The 19865-nt window shown below is 32.1% G+C and overlaps 2 protein-coding genes and 1 long non-coding RNA gene across 3 annotated transcripts; all 3 read left to right on the top strand.

Moving 5' to 3' along the window:
• Nucleotides 1–573: 573 nt before the first annotated feature.
• Nucleotides 574–1580, top strand: LOC123923313. Its single transcript, XR_006814344.1, has 2 exons — nt 574–850; nt 1066–1580. It is a non-coding gene; the product is annotated as an uncharacterized LOC123923313 (long non-coding RNA).
• A 3661-nt stretch (nt 1581–5241) lies between these two features.
• Nucleotides 5242–7528, top strand: LOC123923394 (cationic peroxidase 1-like). The gene is made up of 3 exons (XM_045976085.1): nt 5242–5507; nt 6503–6697; nt 6805–7528. The coding sequence occupies exons 1-3, from the start codon at nt 5292–5294 to the stop codon at nt 7369–7371; spliced, it is 978 nt and encodes a 325-aa protein (XP_045832041.1). The 5' UTR covers nt 5242–5291; the 3' UTR covers nt 7372–7528.
• Nucleotides 7529–16612: 9084 nt separating this feature from the next.
• On the top strand, nt 16613–18819 carry LOC123923596 (cationic peroxidase 1-like). Its single transcript, XM_045976287.1, has 3 exons — nt 16613–16854; nt 17679–17873; nt 18019–18819. Exons 1-3 carry the CDS (start codon nt 16639–16641, stop codon nt 18586–18588), a joined length of 981 nt encoding a protein of 326 aa, XP_045832243.1. The 5' UTR covers nt 16613–16638; the 3' UTR covers nt 18589–18819.
• Nucleotides 18820–19865: the final 1046 nt, after the last annotated feature.

The following is a 19865-nucleotide window of genomic DNA, read 5'->3' as shown; positions in this document are numbered from 1 at the left end:
ATAATGCACGTCTTGTCACGCCACAGTTTAACAAAGATCAGGGTTAGTTATTGTGTGACGTCAGCGTGTTAGGACTTACCCAACAGCAACACCCCTCAAAAATCGTTTTTTATTTTTAAATTAATTTTTAAAAAAATTAATCTGAATAACCAAATAATATTAAAAAAATTATCCTGACTCTATTGTAGATATTTTAAATCATACGTTTATCCTAACTTTTTTGTATAAATGCAAATATATTTCTTCATGAAAAAACATGCAAAAATGCAATACCATATCAGCATGTCTTGTCACATGGATAATGACTCACATGCTACATTAGCGTGTGGCAAACTATGTCGATGTTGCATGTGAGTCCCATGTGTCAGATGTGCGTTGACTTGATCTAAATTGGTGGGGTCATCCTTTTGCAAAATATATTTGCAAACTATATCTTTAAATAAGTAACAAGTTTTAAAATATTCTAAGTGAAAATATAAATGCATAAATCATAATCAAATCTTTATATATAAATGTATATTATGAGAATGACAAAGATATATGAGAATATGAGAATGAATTATGACCATTAGATTAACACGAAGGTGTAGGATTAAAAGACTACTGTAAGTGAGTCACGTGACTCGCTTTTCTCACAAACGAGCTTCTCTCTCTCTTCCTTCCTTCATCAAATTTCTCTCGATCTCTCTTTGTCAACGCGACGCCGCTGCTCGCCGCCACTCGCCGCCGATGGACCTCACAACGCCACACCCGTATCTCTCGTTTTGAACATCACCGCCTCCTTCTCTGTTCAATTTCATGAGTTTGGATCTATTCTTCTTTTGAACATCAACGCCACACCAGGAACAAGGTTTTTTTTTGCTTCTCTTCTTTTTGATTTATTCTTGTTTTGTATCCTTCTTATACTTTGATTTTCTGTATAATTGGGTTTTATTAAATCTGTGTCCCTCATACCTTGATTTTATGGTATTTAACCTTACAACTAACATAGAAGCTATTTGTTTTTTTTTTTAATGTGCTCTAGATGTTTGATAAAATGCTTATTTGAAACAATTTGTTCTTTAGGTACTGGTGTAGCAATAGTTGAAGTGTAAATGAACTAGGCACTGCTACTGAACTAGGCACTGCTGAAATTGGCAAATGAACTAGGCACTGCTGTCCAAGACCAGTTAAATGAAATTGGTACTGGTGTCGAAGACTAGCGTGAAATTCTGTCGAAGACTAACTGAAATTGGCAAATGAACTAGGCACTGCTGTCCAAGACCAGTTAAATGAAATTGGTACTGGTGTCGAAGACTAGCGTGAAATTCTGTCGAAGACTAACTGAAATTGATGCTTAGTTTAATGTAGTTGTAATCTGCGACAAAGCTCACTGGTGCTTAGTTTGTATTCACTATGCTTACACATTGTAAATGAAAGAACTTGGCACTGCGTTGATTTTGTCGAAGATGTAGATTGTAAATGGGGGTTAGCTCTATTTGTAGAGTGATTCACATTGTAAATGGGAATTAGCTCTATCTTTGTACAAATTGTAATTATCATCTTATATTAAATGAAAAAGTTTGATTGAATTGCCTCAATACATCCCTATAAGATAAGAGTATTCTTCTTTGCTCATCAAAGGCAGGATCAGAAAGAAATCTGAATCTTCCTACGCACGGGACGTGCGTTATATGTCGTCGGGGGCGTTGGATGGATGTAAGTTGTAATCCATATCAGTAATATAGATCATTGCAAATAGATCATTTGTTACCATATCAGTAATATCAGTGTACCTTGTTAGTGTACCACAATTTTTCTTTATTTGTACCAGCCATATGCACTTTTGAAACTACTGTCCTTTCACTTTCAAATTTAGAATAGAACATGCCTCCAAAACATTTCCATCACAATAAAAAACCGGTCTACTTGTACCACAATGTTATTGGTTCATGTTTCAATTTATTTGCAATTTCATTTTATTCTTTTATTATTGGTTCAATTGCAACTTTGTTTGATTATATGGAGAATCCACCAAACACACAGCAGGTGAGTTAAACATGCAGAGCCAAAATGCTAATAAGAGATTAGTCACATTAAGCTCCTCTTAAGATAACACCCTTGCTGATAGAAATAAGCTGCGGAAGAGTTCTCAGCATATTTCCTTGAGCCTAACAATTGATATGGTCATAACAGTGTGTTTTTAAGTGTCGAACAAATTCTGTTGCTTGTTTCTAACATGAATTTGAAGATATCGCGCATAATTTAACATGAATTTGAATTATTGAATATATTGTTGGGCTTAATTCTTTTCAATTGTCAACCAATTTTTGCCCAAATTAAACACCAACTCTAACCCTTAATTGAATTAAACACAAACTAATAACATTATTATTCTCAAATTGAACACAGAGACTCGACTCAAATTATATTAAACGCAAAGGGAGATTCACAACAAGAGGGTTTGAGGGCAGAGAAATTCATGAGACGCAGAGAGAGATGCAGTGAGAAAGATGAGAGGGCTCATGAGATGAGAAGATGCGGTGAGAAAGATGAGACGAGAGGGACGCGAAGGAAGTTTATGGGTCAGCGGAGGTTTCCCGGAACAGAGACGTCGGTGGAAGGCGGAGAGGAGGAGAAGAGCGGCATAAGCAAAGAGACAACGGGTAAGAAGAGAAAGTGTTTTTACGTGAAGGAAGAATTTTGAGGAGAGAGAAAGTGAATAGTAATAATAATGACACATCACAGTGGCACATGACTCATTTAAGTGGTATTCTAATCCTGCTCCTTCATTTAAATCTAAGGGTTGTAATTCATTCTCATATTCTCATATATCTTTATCATTCTCATAATATACATCCTCTATATATATATATATATATGAATTTAAAATACATTTCAATTTAAAAACTTTAAAAAATATTTAGACATATTATGCTTAAAACGGCTTCAACTAAAATTTCTTTTCTTTGTTGTTTTGGTAGAACATTTCTTATCTGTAAACTCCTAATTTCTAAATGTTGCATAAAATTAGATCATCTCATTTACTCTCCTCTACATCTTTCTCATTCCTCTCTATGATCTCTCTTAATCTCACTCATGATTATTTTGACCTTTTTATTGAAGAGAGAGATTAAAATTTAGAAAGAGAGAAGGAAAAATGTAAAGGAGATTGAAAGAGATAATCTAAATTAATTGGATGCAATCATTTCGAACAACAACTTACGGTTGTTTATTGCAAATAACTAACACAAATCTAGCCCGCAAAAAAACTAATACAAATCTAACGGATGAGGATCCTCTCAAGTGAAAAAACACTTAAAGAAAAATGCAATACATATATACATCTAGACCCTTTAAATATTTAAATAAAAAAAAATTATAAATTAATTAAACAAGGTGGATTCTAGGGTGAGGGCTCTATCAAGTCCTTCACCGGTGTACCATTTAATTTCACCGTTAGATCAAATGAATCTACTTGATCTAATATTTCATCACCACACTAGATCCAATTTCTTTCTCTCTATCACTTGAACTTTTTTTTTCAGTTTCTATGTTTCTCTATCTCCATTGCATACACGGTACTCTTAATGATCTTTTTGGCCATGCGAAGTTGGAATTTAGTTTCTGTGACCAACTTGCTACATATATAAAAAAACACTACAATTGTTTGATTGAATTGGTAGTTTATAAATATTGCTTCCCAACTTATTACAATTGCTTTAATTAAGTTCGAAGAATAATAAATGCTAACATGTTTCTCTTTTGGTGTCAATGTTTGGGGAAAATGAGTTCTCACTCACTGATTATAAGATGCCACTGAGAGAGTTTGGGAAAATATGGTTTTTATTATAGAGAAAAATTTGGTGGAGTTTGTGAAATTTCACCATTGAAGTATCATGGGAGAGAAGACAGTTACAAAATTAGAGAGAGGAATACACATGATTGTGTGTGGGAATATGCAGATGTTCTAATGTTAATTTTTAATGAATCTCGACCATTAAACAAATCTGATGGTGTATTTTATCTGCCTCACCGGTGAGGGACTTAATTGAGCCCTCACCCTAGAATCCACCATTAAACAAATGTAGAAATTAACATCATTACATTTGTTGAGAAGTTGGGAGCACATTCCAATCACTATTTGTACAACAAGTATTCCAAGTTTAGATATCCCTTCATTATTTTTCAACTCAATATATAATTAGAACAAAAATAAATGTATACGCTAATTTTTAAAATTAATTAAAATTATATATGCGTGTTAATGCCTGTTTTATATTTCTGAAAGCGTGTTAATGCCTGATATCTATGGTCTTGAAGTAATTTAATTCTATCAAGGTTCTTTTCATGCTACTACTGGATTACGCGTATCTTAGTTTAAGTTCTTTTTAAATTATTCATCTTACATCCACTTAGGCATATCTCTAAAGGCTTTCACTCACATTGCTACATCTATATTTTTTTATTTGTTCATGCCTAACACATTTTCCATTGATCTCATCATTGGAAACATTCTATATCTTTAGAATATTTATTCAAGTTGTAATTTTTACAGTATAAATTTGATTAATTAATTGCGCAAGAAGAATATAAAATGGTTACCAATTGTTAATTTAGTGGTGATTGACGTTAAACTTGATAGGTAGGACCACAGTTCGATCCCCACAACTGCGATGGGGAGGGAGTTGAAACCACTTAATGTCAAAACTGACCCACGAACTAGATAAGACGGACCAATGGGCCAAATACCTAAAAACCAATATATATATATATATATAATTGGTAGTGACCTAGATACAACCGGTATTTTTTCAAACTGCAAATATAGAAACGATCGATCGAGTACTATATAGAATTCGGTTGAATTTGGCTTATTTTTTAGCTTTTGAAAATATTTTATGCAAATAAATAAACCTTTACGTTAATTCATAAGTTTTCTGTAACAAAAATTGTATCTTTATATATAAATTATTTTCTCATATAATACTTTACTCACACCCTAATAATTTCTATATCTATATCCAATGGTACGAAAGGTTGCAATGTTTGAGCAATTCCTATAGAATTGTTTAGGTCAACGGTACCTAGCAGGCGAGCACATTTTGTTGGTAAAATCATGCCTTCAAATATTATAGAAGTTGACAACTCTAACAAATAAATAATTAACTATGTGGCCTAGTTGCTAGATTTCATTCATAAAAAAAATAAATGTTGCTAAATTTTCATTCTATATAAATCCTTCCTCAATAGCTAGATATTCACAAAACAACATCTTATCATAAATTTAAGTCTCATACAAGCATAGGAAAATGGATTCTCGTATCCAATATTATCTTATGCTTTTTATGGTCATTTTTGCAACAATTTTGAGTCCTACACTAGCAAAGCTGACCTCTAATTATTATGATAGAGTTTGCCCTAAGGCATTACCAATCATAAGGTCAGTTGTTAAGGAAGCAATTTTTCGTGAGCCACGCATTGGAGCTTCATTGCTACGTTTGCATTTTCATGATTGTTTTGTTAATGTAAGTTAATTGCATAAATTCATTATACATTTCCAAATGTCATTAAATTGGTAGTCATGATTTTTTTTTTTAATATGTTACTCCAATAAATTGGTAGTCATTTATTTTCAAGGTTTTTAGTTTGAACTCTGAATCTTTCGATGTTCTTTAACTCACTAACCAACTTATATGAGTTATATTATGACTTATGAGACATATATAGTCCAGATTTATTGTTGCTTAGTTTTCTACATTATAATTCAAACATGTAAAAATAAAATATACGATATATACCACTAAAAAAAATTAATTAATGACGGAAAAGTTGGGTTAGTTTTTGCGTCTCTAATTCTTAGAACTTCATGTTTTTTATTTTTATGTTTTCATTGATAATTCAACTTTTATGGTATTGTCATTAAAATAAAATAAAAATAAAATAAAAAAAAATAAAAAAATAAAAACTTCTATGGTATTGTAACTATCATTTTTCGTATCATTAGACATATTCATTCATAATCCATTCATTAAAAAACAAATCCAAAGGTTTGTAAATTTATTTGTCATATCAAATATTTTGTTCTACACTATTGATATTTTTATGTCTAACAATGGTGCAAGTTTACTAGAATAATAGTTGGGTTCATGTTGTAATCATGCAGGAGACTTGAACTTTTTTATCATTACACACAAAAATACAACAATGACTATAAATAAATGATAATTTTGCAACATACTAAAATATTGATCTTTTTTTCAAGATTTTTATTTCTTCATAATTTCAAACCTTTTTTTAAACTCGATATCCGATGTAAGGACCGGTTAATCCAAAGGGTCTAATTTCACTTGCCATTTGTGGGGCTCATTTGAAGTCAGTATATGAACTAACCAACCGAAATTTATTATAATTTTCAACTTATTAATTATATGAGTTCAATTATAGTACGTTGCACCATATTCATATCACAATTACATATCATTTATGTATAGTATAATTAATATCTAAATTCTGTGACAAGGGATGTGATGCATCAGTTCTGCTAGATGACACCCCCACCTTCGTGGGTGAGAAGACTGCATTACCAAATTTCAATTCGTTAAGAGGTTTTGAGGTTGTAGATCAAATTAAAGCCGCCGTTACCAAAGCATGCAAGCGCGATGTTGTATCGTGTGCAGATATTTTAGCTATAGCAGCTAGAGATTCTGTAGCCATAGTAAGTCTTTCAAATATTTTGCACTTCTGAACATGGTTTTAAATTGCAGTTCGTATTGCAGTATAAAAGATTTTGAGGTCTCTAACAAATTTCGCTTATATTAACAGCTTGGTGGTAACCAATATTGGTACCAAGTTTTACTAGGAAGAAGAGATGCAAGAACTGCAAGCAAAGATGCAGCAAATGCAAATCTTCCACCGCCATTTTTCAACTTCTCACAACTCATCACAAATTTCCAATCTCATGGACTTAACCTTAAAGATTTAGTTGTTCTATCTGGTGGTCACACAATAGGACTTGCCAAATGCAGTACATTTAGGGACAGAATCTACAATGACACAAACATTGACAACTATTTCGCGGCCAATTTACGTAAAACATGTCCTCAAATTGGAGGCGACAACAACTTAGCACCGTTTGATTCTACTCCTGCAAAAGTTGATACAACATACTATAAGAGTTTGTTGTACAAAAAGGGTTTACTTCATTCTGATCAAGAACTTTACAAAGGTGATGGTTCTCAAAGTGATAGATATGTGAAGCTATATAGTAAAAATCCTTATACTTTTGCTAAAGATTTTGGAGTTTCTATGATTAAGATGGGTAATTTGAAGCCTCTTACTGGGAGAAAGGGTGAGATAAGGTGCAATTGCAGAAAAGTCAACAACTATTGAATACTATTACAGTGATGAATGGATAAGAAGGATTATGATTCAGTAATTGTTTAATATAATGGTGTGCGAATTTTTATATTTATAAGTTATCTAAGTATGTTGATTGTTGAGAATAAGAATTTTAAGTTCAAAATCAAAATAGAATCATGAATTGTTATGGAGTCTTTTTTTCTTTGTTCTTTTTTTATCCGGTGGGTACCCTTCTTTGTTAGCTTTATTCTGTTCATATTTGTTTATAATTGATTTAATAATTAAGGTATTTATTTGTATTATATAAACATTTTTTAATATAGAGAAATGATATATCAATACAAATTCTAGACACAAACCAAACAAATATACACCTTTTTATTTTTAAATAAGGGGTTTTCTAACTTAGACCCTAGTTAGGTCTAAGTTAGCAAGGTGCACCTTTTGAGTTGGACAAAAATACCCATTTTTTTTTTTTTGAAACAATAGAGCAACTGGGGCATGTATGTAATTTGCATCATAAAAATACCTTTTTTTTTTTTTTGAAACAATAGAACAACTATTACATTTTTTAAATTTCTTCCAAATTTCGACCTCATTTTACGTGCGAATCGAACGCCGATTTCAAAAAATAATACCGGAAACCTTTGTAAAATTGAAAAACGATCAAAATCCATATAAGGAACGTCGAGTTTCGTTGAGTATTGAGGGAGATCGAACCGGGTCAAAAACCGGGTCGCACGACCCGTTTCTGCATAAAACGGGTGGGAGGGACGATGAACAGTGCGCGTCGCCCACGCCCACTCTCACCGGAGGCGCGTGGGGGCGCGTGCGGCCTCAGGGAGGCTCTATTTTTTTTTTTTTTTTCATAATAAAATAGTAGATAATATTCTGGAAATTTTCGTATATTGTATGAAATTTTTGGAGACCCGAAACTATTTTTAGCTAATTAAATGAGTAAAAAGGTAATTAAAAATATTATAATTCCATAAAAAATTTCCAAAATTTTATGTAAAGTACTATGAATTATTTAGAACCCTCTTGTGTACCTCACTCTCCCTAGTTCAAGTCATGAAATTATTTTCACAAATTCCGCTGATTATTTAAAACCATTTAACAAATAATAATAATAATTTCATAGATTTGTACTCTGAAACCAATTGTGTTTTTATTTGTTTCTAATAAAATATTAGATAATATTCTGGAACTTTTGGTATATTTTATGAAATTTTTTGAGACCTGAAACTATTTTTCGTTAATTAAATGAGATAAAACGGTAATTAAAAACTATTGTTTGCTTCTGAAACCATTTAGCTGGAAGAATGGTGTCAGAGAGTTATATTGTGAAACCATTCTAGCAGTAAAATGGTTTCAGAAGCAAACAATTAAAAATCAACTCCCCTGAAACCATTCTATCAGTGAAATGGTTTCAAAGTACAACGCTCTGAAACCATTGTACCAGCTAAATGGTTTCAGAATGGTTTCAGAAGCAAACAATTAAGAAATTACTCACTGAAACCATTCTACCAGTAAAATGGTTTCAGAGAGTTATACTGTGAAACCATTCTACCAGCTAAATGGTTTCACAGTATTATATAAAGATAATTAAAGGTAGTGAAAAATTGAGTTTTTTTTTTTGTGTCCAAATCAAACGAACCAAGTCTCTATTTGTAGACAAAAAAAAATTATGAATTTTGGTATAAAAATAAAAAAATAAAAAATTAATTTACAACGAAATAATTGAGTTTAAAGTATTAAATGAAAAAAAAAACACGCCAACCACCCAGCAGTTGACACGTGTCCTGCTTTTTTAAAATGAAATTTTCTCTCTCCAGGCGCAAATCTAGTGTGGTGCACGCGCTGGCTTATCATGGAGATGGATGATCTGGACTGTCTGATTGATCCGACAGCCATGATGAGATCATCTCTTGGCCGTCTGATGGAAATCAACGGTCTGTAACGGTGGTCCTGCGGTAGGCGCGCGACACTGGATCAGCGCCAATATGTTTTTTTTTTTTTTTTTTTAAAAAAAAGAAAGGGTATTTTTGTCCAACTCAAAAGGTGCACCTTGCTAATTTAGACCCAACTGGGTCTAAATTAGCAGCCCCCTTTAAATAATATAATGTTCTTTATAGATTTGCGTGCACACTCATTTCCTCTTGTATTTATACGTTGTCAAATACGTGCTGACCAAATTTGTGTTTAAATAACACAGCTTTTTAATATATATGAGTGTGTTCTGGACTGGTTAAAGTCCAATACACATCAAAGCCCATCATAATGAGATAAGAACAGCACATGGCATAAATGACCACGGTATAAATAAACGAGCACGACTTCATGCTCCTAATATCCAAAATGTGCTCATAAGCAAATGACAATCTATGTGTTATATATGGCAGATCCTTCACACACATGGAGAACCTCACTATATTGTAAACTCTAATATTCTTCTATATAATCATTCATATAGCAATTCCTAGGTATGACATCTATGCTTCCAATTTACACTCTCTTTTACCTCATTGACTTGAGCATTGGAGTGATAACATTTATACACGTACCTTTTTCCCCATAAAGACCAAGAAATCATCTCACTCTCACCATTCACAACTTATATCAGCTGAACAATCGTTTCTGAACAACCAGTTCAATATAACGACTTTGAGTATATTGATTGCACCTATAAGCATCATGTTTTCGAAAAAAAAGTATGCTCTCAAGTGAGGGGTGTGTTGGTAGAGATCACTACAAGAATATTGTGCGTTTCCGACGAACATTTTCTACGAAATTTGGGTTTGTCATGATATAATACCATTTCAGAGTATTTCTGCAGGTTGCAGAACATTTCCTACAAAAGTTTCGTCGGAAATGCGTTTGACCGTTGAATTTTGACAGCTAAGAACGGTTCCTACAAAAGTTTTCGTCGAAAACTTTTTATTTTAAAAAAAAAAAAACAAAAATTGCAGCGGACACATGGGGTGCGGATTTCTAGAAACATTTCCTACAAAAATATTCGGTCGGAACTGTTTTGTTTTTTATCATCAATGGGGTGCATATCATCAATGTTGCGCCAACTGTGTCTAACCAAAAACAATCAATGCTAGCTCGGTCATAATAATTCATTCATACTACATTTTCAATTCATTCATATACTACATATTTTTTCTTCTACATTTCCTTTCAATCTCATATTTTCTTCTCTAAATTTTATATCTATCCACCATTCTCTAATTTTGTGTTTATGTACATCCATTTTGCAATCAGATTATTACACGGTTAGTTTTGTGCAAGAGAGGCTTACAAAGTAAAGCATGATCCCCAGGCCATCCATATCAGCCTAATTGGATTGGAGAAGAAGTTTGGCAAAAATTGTTAGATTATTGGGAAAATGACCCGACTTTTAAAAAACGCTCCGAGGCAAACAAAGGTAACAGAAATTCAAGCAAACGGGGCAATTTGCATACTCAGGGATCCGTAAGCATCATCAGCCATGCTCAACAACTGGTAAAATATATTTAATTTGTATATTTTTTAATATATATGTTTATATTTAATTTATCGTAACATATATCCTTAGAGCGGGTTAGTGGCATGACGCAAGATCCCAAGTAGTAATTATAATGGTCGGCTGCTGGTTTTGTTTCTGTTGTTATATGATGTGTAGTGACAGTGTGTGCATGATACTTTTGAGGGATTCTCAAGTTTGCACTGTGAAACTTTGTACATCAGCTGCTTTATTTATGTTGTTTTTGTGGTGAAATGGGTAGAGTTATGTCGCTATGATGCTGGATTGGATTCTTTTAAACGTAAAATGTGTATTAATAATTTTGTAAAATTGACCAATGTCAAGCTCTATTGTTACTTAGCTTACAAAGCCTGATTAATGCCAAACTTATGTTAGTTTTTTAGTGAACATATAAATATTGAAGAATTAGTAGTATTGGTTTGAAATTGTAAATATTTGAGATAAAATACAATTGTTTTTGCAACTGAACTTTTATTGTTGGGAATCATGTAATCTACTTTGATTGTTGTGTTTAAATTGATATTGTGTGTGCTATGATGGAAATTTGTTTGCTGCAAAGAAGAGAAAATGCCGCCTAGTTATGAGTTTAGTGCTCATAGTAATTTGAGACTTTCCTTTTAGATAGGCCTAGCCTTCCTTTATCGCACCGGCGGTCCTTCTCTCTGTGTTTGCGTTGGTTGTTCAGTCCTGGGTCTGGTGTTTTGAAGCTGCTGGATTGGGTGTGTAATTTGTCGTGGCTGCACTGATCCTATTTTGTTTTCCTAGTTTTTTCTTTCTGTCTGTGTGTTCTGCAGTTCTGCTCCTGCTGCTTTTGCTTTTCCTATGTTTTTGATGTACTCGTTTATGTTTGGTTGGCTTTTTGTTTGTATCCTTTTTACCTGTTATGCACTTCTTGTGCTTAATAGCGTTCTTTTTTAGTTTTGGGTTTTGGAATTTCTTGTTGAGCTCTTGTATCAGACGTACTTATTCATGTAAAGTTATGCTATGCACTCCTTGTGCTATTTTCTCTCTAATAAATTTTTTGCTTTTAAAAAAAAAAATCGTAATTTATAATTGATTATTTTGCTTTTGTGTAAAACTAATAAAAGAGAAGGGTCCCAACATAGACATCTCTCACGTCCACAAAGAAACTCACACAAGGAAGAGCACGAGTGCCTATGTGGATTTGCGGTATGAGACTACTCAGGTGAACTTGTAGATTAATATTTTTTTGAATTATTTTCTAATAATTTTATTCACTAATTTTTATTTGACTTTATTAATTATTTATTATGTATGTATACAAAGGTCATATGATAACCACATTGATAAATTTCTGGAAAAACATCCCGAGTATTCCAACCATGATGAAATACCCGGTACCATCTGACAAGAGATTTGGCTGGAGGTAACTGGACCCGCGACGAAGCACACCAAATATGGTGTTGGGAAGTTAGCCCCAACGTGAGACATGAAAACCTCGTCCATATTCCTACACCTGAAGAAAGGTCTCGTCCTGTAGCATTGTCCCCTGCAGCGCAAGCAGAAATTCAAAGATTGACTCAGGAGTTGCAGGCACAAAAAGAGGAGCTAAACAGGCGGGCCCAACAAGATGAAGAGCGGCATCAAATGATGGAGGAGCAAAGAAGAGAAATGAGCGCGTTAAAGGAAATGTTAGCTTCTTCGTCCAGGAATGCTGCAATTGATGAACTGATCCTCATGAGGGCTCAACTAATTCTAATAACGAAGACACAAGCGCAAATTAGAATTCTTACGCGTTATAATTTACAGCGACGTGGTGTGGTGCTACCTGTTTCGACTTTTGGCTGTGTTTTGTGCTTTGTGGCATGGTTTCCTGGCTGCTGGGTGTTTACAGGATTCTGGTTTTTGCTGCTATATTGTCAATTGCCTTCTGGTTTTCTGATTTTGTACTATCAATTGCCTTCTGGTTTTTGTTGCTAACTATCCAATTGCTGATTTTGTGCTGCAAACTGTCAAATTCCTGATTTTGCTGCTATACTGTCCAGTTGCCTTCTAGCGGAGGGTGTTTAAAGGGATGTTGGCTTTGAGTGTAGTGGTGTGTGGTTGTTAGAAGCTTTGGCAATGCATTTTTTTCCTGGTTGTTTTAGTTTAAAACTTGTTATTCATTTTGTTTAGTTTCTTTCATGCTCTTTTGTACTCTTAGACCATCTCCAATGGTGGTTCTTATTTTTTTTAAGTCTTAGTACCTAATAGGTACTCTCATTGGAGCAAAATCAAAATAGTACCTAATAGGTACTAGTTCTAAAATTAGACTTGTACCTATATCATTTTTTGTGGGACACATTTATAATGATGTTGAGTTATTGGTTAGATGTGTTATTGGTGGGACCTATTTAAAACTTTTTAAGAATTGTTGGGTTGGAGAGATTAAGTACTTATTAGGTACTACTATTAAAAAATTATAAATGAGTGATGTGTACACGTGAGGTCCAATTAAGTACCAAAAAATGGAGAGCTCCATTGTGGATGCTTTTAGCGATGTTATACCTCTTGTATTCAACTTTGATTATAATATCATGTATATTTCTCTAAAAATATTTTTTTTTTAATTTGTCCTTTTATATAAATTAATTTTGACAAATTTTGGTGGGAATCCAAAATTCAAATTGTTTTAAAAAAATTTGAATTTTCGTTTTGGCGCAGTTTTTAAAAATTTATTCTAATTCAATTTTTTCATTTAGAATTAAAATATTTTATTTAAATTTTGCTGAAATAGCAATTTTTTATTTTTTTTTAAATATCAAAAACAGTACCTACGAAATTTTTGTAGTAATGTTCTGACACATGCAGACCAAAGATGTGGCTGACACAAATACGATTCCTACGAAAATTTGGTAGGTAATGTGCTGACTCACGTTGATTCAGGCTGCTGCTGACACAAATAACTTTCCTACGAAATTTGTCGGTAATGTTGCAGGCATAGTAAGCTTTATACCTACCAACCTGTTCGTCGAAAATGCTACAATTCCTACGAATTTAGGCACCGTTCCTACAAAATATTTTGTCGAAAATGTAGAGTTTTGTTGTAGTGAGACGTCTTCTTTTAAGAAGCATCTTCGAGTTTCTCTTGTGGGGAGAGTGCAAAGACGTTTGGATTATACTTATTTGAGTAATCAAGTGAAGACTAAATTGTCGCCATGGAAGGCAAAGCAAATGTTCTTAGGAGGTAGAGTTACGCTTTTTAATTTTTTTATAAAGGCTATTCCAATATATCCCATGATGACAAGCTATTCCTAAAGTTTGTCTGAATGAGATTCAAAAAGTTTCACAAGCTTTTATTTGGGGTGATGAGAATTGTGATAGGAAATGTGTATTGGTGATCCATGTATATATGTATTGCATGATTGCCCTCTAACTAAAGGGGTTTGGTAAAAGGTGAAGTTAGAGATTCTTTCTATGTTGTGAATTTAGGAGATTGCATAAATATGAATCTTCAATAAGATCTTGGTATAGAGATGGAAGTGAGTTGGGATTGCGTGTGGGAAGCTAGCTGCCATTTTCTTTGGACTTGGCATACAAGGGCGGCTCATGGCAATGCGCATATGCGTCGTGGTCAGCCTTGGCGTTTTATAATTGGTAGGGTATTTACACATCAACCAATAAAACAAGCAACATAAGTGGATTTGCATGTGGGACTCACAATTAACTTGTAACAAACTTTTGAATTTGAATATGTTGATTTTCAAATGGCTTATTATCATTGGTCGATGGATAAATCCCTCAAATCATGAAGGGGTAGATTAGAAAAAACCTTTATAATTTTGAAAGTTTGAGTAGTTTTGAAAAATAAGCAATTTGTCCTTATTTGCGCATTTTTGTTCTTCGTATTTTGAAAATTCAGATATTTGGTTCCCTTTTTATTTATTCTTCAATTTTGTTGGCATGACACATTTTTTAAATGAAATGACACTTGAAGGGAGAGACTAAATGTCAAAAATTTTCAAAATAGGAAGATCAAAATTTACATAAAGATCAATTTAAAAAATTGTCAAAATTTATTTTATTTTTGAAACGATAAAATTATTAAACTTAATTACGACCCCAATCCACTCGATACAAGACTTACAACACAAAGAAAGAATCCCTACAAGAAAAGAAGGAGACTTTACCTTTACTTAGAGAGGGGCAAATGAACCGAAATAAGTCGGGAGCACATTCGCAGCAGTTGTCCATCAACTACTTTGCATTTCATTCTTCTTTTTCAACTCAATATATATATATAATTAAAAGAAGAATTAGAAATGTATACGCTAATTTGAAGTTAATTAAATTATTTTCTTGAGGTAATTAAAATTATATTTTTTTTTTTACGAATAAAATTATATATGTTAATAATGCCTTTTTATATTTTCTTAAAAGCGTGTGTTAACATGACAAAAAAACAAATGTTTGCACCCAAAAATGCTTAGATGAGATAGCAACAAATTTCTTCTAACTTAATCAATGTCTTGGGTTCGATCTCTCTTACGAGTATGCAGCAGCTTTAAAATTGTTAGACATAATTTACCATTTATTTAGATTTTACTGTTGTATAGACGAACCTAGTTTACGCTCAAGGAAGAGATGGTCTGAAAGTAATTTATTTCTACCAAGGTTCTTTTCATGCTACTACCGGATTACGTGTGTATATGCATATCTCAATCTCCAACTACAGGCCTATTTGTTTTGGCTCTTTTTAAAAATAAATTTTATAGAGTTAAATAATTTTGTGTAAAAAAATTTTAGAAAGAAATTTTTTATAAAAGTTTTAAATGAAAATTTGGTTTGAATAGTTATTCTTAAAATGTTATTTTAGATATTTCATCATTTTAATAAAATTGTTTTTGGATAACAAAATTTTAAAAAATCGCTTAATTTTGAAGCTATTTCAAATAGATTTTCGTAAAAATCATTTTTGAAATACAACTTTTTGAAAAAATTGTTATTTTGACTATGTTTTGATCTTCAATAATGTATGTTATATGATATAAAAATTAATGTTTTAATTTAGAAAAAACGAATATAAAAAAACTTGTAATATTTTAAAAAACAATTTTACAAAATTTATTTTCAAAATTACAAAGAAAAAATTCATTTTTTTAAAGCTGAAACAAACAGGTCTTACATCTTTAGAAATATTTATTCAAGTTGTAATTATAAATTGATTAATTAATTGTGCAGGAAGAATATAAAATGCTAACTTGCGAAAGAAGATCTTAAAATTTCAAATTATATACTTGTTTTTGCATTAAAAAAAAAATTAGATGATATCTCTACCTACAATTGTAGAGATTAATTAATTATCTTGAGTTAGATACTAACTATCAACTGATTTACAAGTTATTCACTATAATATATTTGTCTACTATAAGCTAATTAACTAAGCTTTTTTTTTTGACACTGATAGTTAATTAACTAAGCTATTTTGCCAAACATAACCAATATGCATATATCTTCATATATGTCATTTCTATATCCAATGGTACAAAAGGTGCAATGTTTGAGCAATTCTTATAGAATTTTTGGGGTCAACCCCAAACAGGCGAGCACATATAAGTTGTTGCTGGTACAATATTATGATCCAAACATTATATTAATTATAAGTTGACAAGCAAATAATTAACTTTGTGGCCTAGTTGCTATATTTCATTCATTAAAAAAATAAATGTTGCTAAATTTTCATTCTATATAAATCCTCCCTCAATAGCTAGATTCACAAAACATATCTTAGTTCAAATTTAATTTAAGCTTCCTACAAGCATAGAAAAATGGGTTCTCGTATCCAATTTTATCTTGTGATTTTTATGGTCACTTTAGCAACAATTTTGAGCCCTACACTAGCAAAGCTCACTCCTAATTATTATGATAGAGTTTGTCCTAAGGCATTGCCAATCATAAAGTCACTTGTTAAGCAAGCAATTTATCGCGAACCACGCATTGGAGCATCATTACTACGTTTGCATTTTCATGATTGCTTTGTTAATGTAAGTAATTAATCCAATAAATTTATTATACATTTTTAGTGTAAAAAGATAGAGTCGAGATTTACTCGTCAAGAAGTTAGTGTTTATGTTAGTTTTCTGACTTTGAACCCTTTCGATGTCTTTTAGCTGACCAACCGAGTTACATGTGCGAGACAGAATCTAGATTCATCGTTGCTTAATTAGTTTTCCACATTATAATTCAAACTATGTCTAACATGCCACTATTATGTCAAATAATTAGATGTCGATGGTGCAAGTTTGCAAGAATAGTAGTTGGATTCATGTTGTACTCATGCAGGGCACTTCAACTTTTTTTATCATTAGACATGAAAAATAGCTATGAATAAATAAATGATAATTTTGTAAGGTAAAATAGTGGTCCATTTTTATTCAAGATTTGTATTTATATATTAATTCCAAGCTTATAGTATGTTCAAATTTGTTTATTTGAGTTTATCTACTAGAAAGAATTTATATAAGACTGGGTGAGTTTATATGGAAAAAACTAATTATGACATGTTTACAAGTTGTTTTCAACTTATTTCTGTAAGTCTTCAAAAGGATAGTTTATGAAAGTAGCTTATAACTTAACTATGAAAATAATTTTATTTTATTTTTTGGTTATAAAAATAACTTGTATATAAACACTTAATTGATAGGCACTTATGCTATTAGCACTTAACTAAGTTGTTTATGCAAACATAACTTAATTATTTCAATTATAGGTTGCACCATATATTCATGTCCTACATTAATTCCTAATTACTTATGAATCATTTATGTAATTATAGTTTAATTAATATTTGAACTCTATGAAACTACAGGGGTGTGATGCATCAGTTCTACTGGATGATACCCCTACCTTCCTGGGTGAGAAGACTGCATTTCCAAATAATAATTCAATTAGAGGTTTTGAGGTTGTTGATCAAATTAAAGCCACCGTTACCAAAGCTTGCAAACGCGATGTTGTATCATGTGCAGATATTTTAGCTATAGCAGCTAGAGATTCTGTAACCATAGTAAGTCTTTCCGATATTTTGCACTTCTAAACAACGTTTTAAACTGTAGTTCGTAATCGCAGTATAAAAGATTTTGAGGTCTCTGCAAAGAGTTGCAACAACGTCAATTCTATTATCAACTAACAAATTTTGCTTGTATTAACAGCTTGGTGGAAACCAATATTGGTACCAAGTGTTACTAGGAAGAAGAGATGCAAGAAATGCAAGTTGGGCTGCAGCAAATGCAAATCTTCCACCACCATTTTTCAACTTGTCACAACTCATCACAAGTTTTAAATCTCATGGACTTAACCTTAAAGACTTAGTTGTTCTATCTGGTGCTCACACAATTGGATTTGCCAAATGCAGTTCATTTAGGGACAGAATCTTCAATGACACTAACATTGACAATAATTTCGCGGCCAATTTACGCAACACTACATGTCCTCGAATTGGTGGCGACACCAACTTAGCACCGTTTGATTCTACTCCTACAAAAGTTGACACAACATACTATAAAGGTTTGTTGTACAAAAAGGGTCTACTTCATTCTGATCAAGAGCTTTACAAAGGTGATGGTTCTCAAAGTGATAGATATGTGAAGCTATATAGTAAAAATTCTTATGCTTTTGCTAAAGATTTTGGAGTTTCTATGATTAAGATGGGAAACTTGAAGCCTCTTACTGGGAGAAAGGGTGACATAAGGTGCAATTGCAGAAAAGTCAACAATTATTGAATACTATTACATTGATGGATGGATGGATGGATAAGAAGGATTAAAGATTGATTAATTGTTTAATATTGAGTTGTGCCAATTTTTATATTTATAAGTTATCTAAATATGTTGATTGTTGAGAATAATTCTAAGTTCAAAACAGAACCATGAATTTGTTATGGTATCTGTTTTAAATGTGAGAGTTGTAATTGATTTTCATTACAAGAATATTAAGTTTTATTTGTATTACTATCTGGCTTGTATGTTTCTGTTGCATCTACAATCAAAATTATTAGTATTGCTTGCTTTCAAGTTTTACTTTTAACTTTACATGTTAGAATTGGCTTCAATTTACTCAAGAAGTAACACATCATAGTAAAGTATGTCAATATCTGCACCAGTCATCATGTCAAACTATGTAAGTTGAAACTTGAAAGTAGACTAAACTAAATAATGGTAAACACCGTTATTATATCGGTTCACTAATTATACTTTCATAGTTTAAAATATTTGTTACGAAGATATATTTCTCCGTAGTATCAAAGACACTGACAGTGACATGATCACAACTGTTACTGCGACTGCTATGTAAACCAAATTCATCTTACACTCAGATCAACATAACTTAACTGGAATATTCTATAACTGATCTTGAAATTTGGATCTGAGAAACTAAACCTGTTAGATGCTTTTAAAAAAAAGGGATCTATGTTGATATTGCTGCAACTAATTCCTTCCTTGACTGGCTTTTCATTTCTCTAAATGGTTACAACGTGCTTTTATATATTTATGTTAGTAACATAATTTCTTTGTGTCTGTATATTTAATCGAGGGGACATTGATTTCTTCGTGTAGTAATGCTGAACACTAATATGAGGTTACTGTTAAACAATATAGTTGTAAATCATCATCATGCAATGAGCTATATAAAACGTGCCAACCATATACTATTAATATAATTTGCCTGCAATCTGAACTCTTATAATACATTGCAAACATTTTCACAAGCTTATCTGAATGGTTCAAACTTCAAATTAAATGCACAACAACTTATAAAGAATATAGTATATATTGTTTAGCTTATTACTCTGGATCTTTAGATAATAAATGACAGAGCTATCATGTTGGTGATGCTTTCACTTACTAATGCTTTCACTTTCTACAAATATTGACTCAATTCATCAGGCCTTGATAGGCACCATTAGTCTATTTTTTGTAATTTTTCCCTTAAAAATAATATGATACAAGTGGTAGATATTTCGGCCCCTTGATGAGTAGGTCTAGGATTCAATCCATGA

The sequence above is a fragment of the Trifolium pratense genome, linkage group LG4 (genome assembly GCF_020283565.1).
Source record: "Trifolium pratense cultivar HEN17-A07 linkage group LG4, ARS_RC_1.1, whole genome shotgun sequence".
Classification (NCBI taxonomy): Eukaryota; Viridiplantae; Streptophyta; class Magnoliopsida; order Fabales; family Fabaceae; genus Trifolium; species Trifolium pratense.
This window is presented reverse-complemented; position numbering and strand designations above follow the sequence as displayed.

What these genes read in the sequence shown, in the direction of transcription:
- LOC123923394 (XM_045976085.1), top strand. Translation starts at nt 5,292, where the DNA reads ATGGATTCTCGTATCCAATATTATCTTATGCTTTTTATGGTCATTTTT. An exon ending in TTCATGATTGTTTTGTTAAT is followed by an intron (nt 5,508 to 6,502) that starts GTAAGTTAATTG and finishes TTCTGTGACAAG; the next exon opens with GGATGTGATGCATCAGTTCT. An exon ending in CTAGAGATTCTGTAGCCATA is followed by an intron (nt 6,698 to 6,804) that starts GTAAGTCTTTCA and finishes TTATATTAACAG; the next exon opens with CTTGGTGGTAACCAATATTG.
- LOC123923596 (XM_045976287.1), top strand. Translation starts at nt 16,639, where the DNA reads ATGGGTTCTCGTATCCAATTTTATCTTGTGATTTTTATGGTCACTTTA. An exon ending in TTCATGATTGCTTTGTTAAT is followed by an intron (nt 16,855 to 17,678) that starts GTAAGTAATTAA and finishes ATGAAACTACAG; the next exon opens with GGGTGTGATGCATCAGTTCT. An exon ending in CTAGAGATTCTGTAACCATA is followed by an intron (nt 17,874 to 18,018) that starts GTAAGTCTTTCC and finishes TTGTATTAACAG; the next exon opens with CTTGGTGGAAACCAATATTG.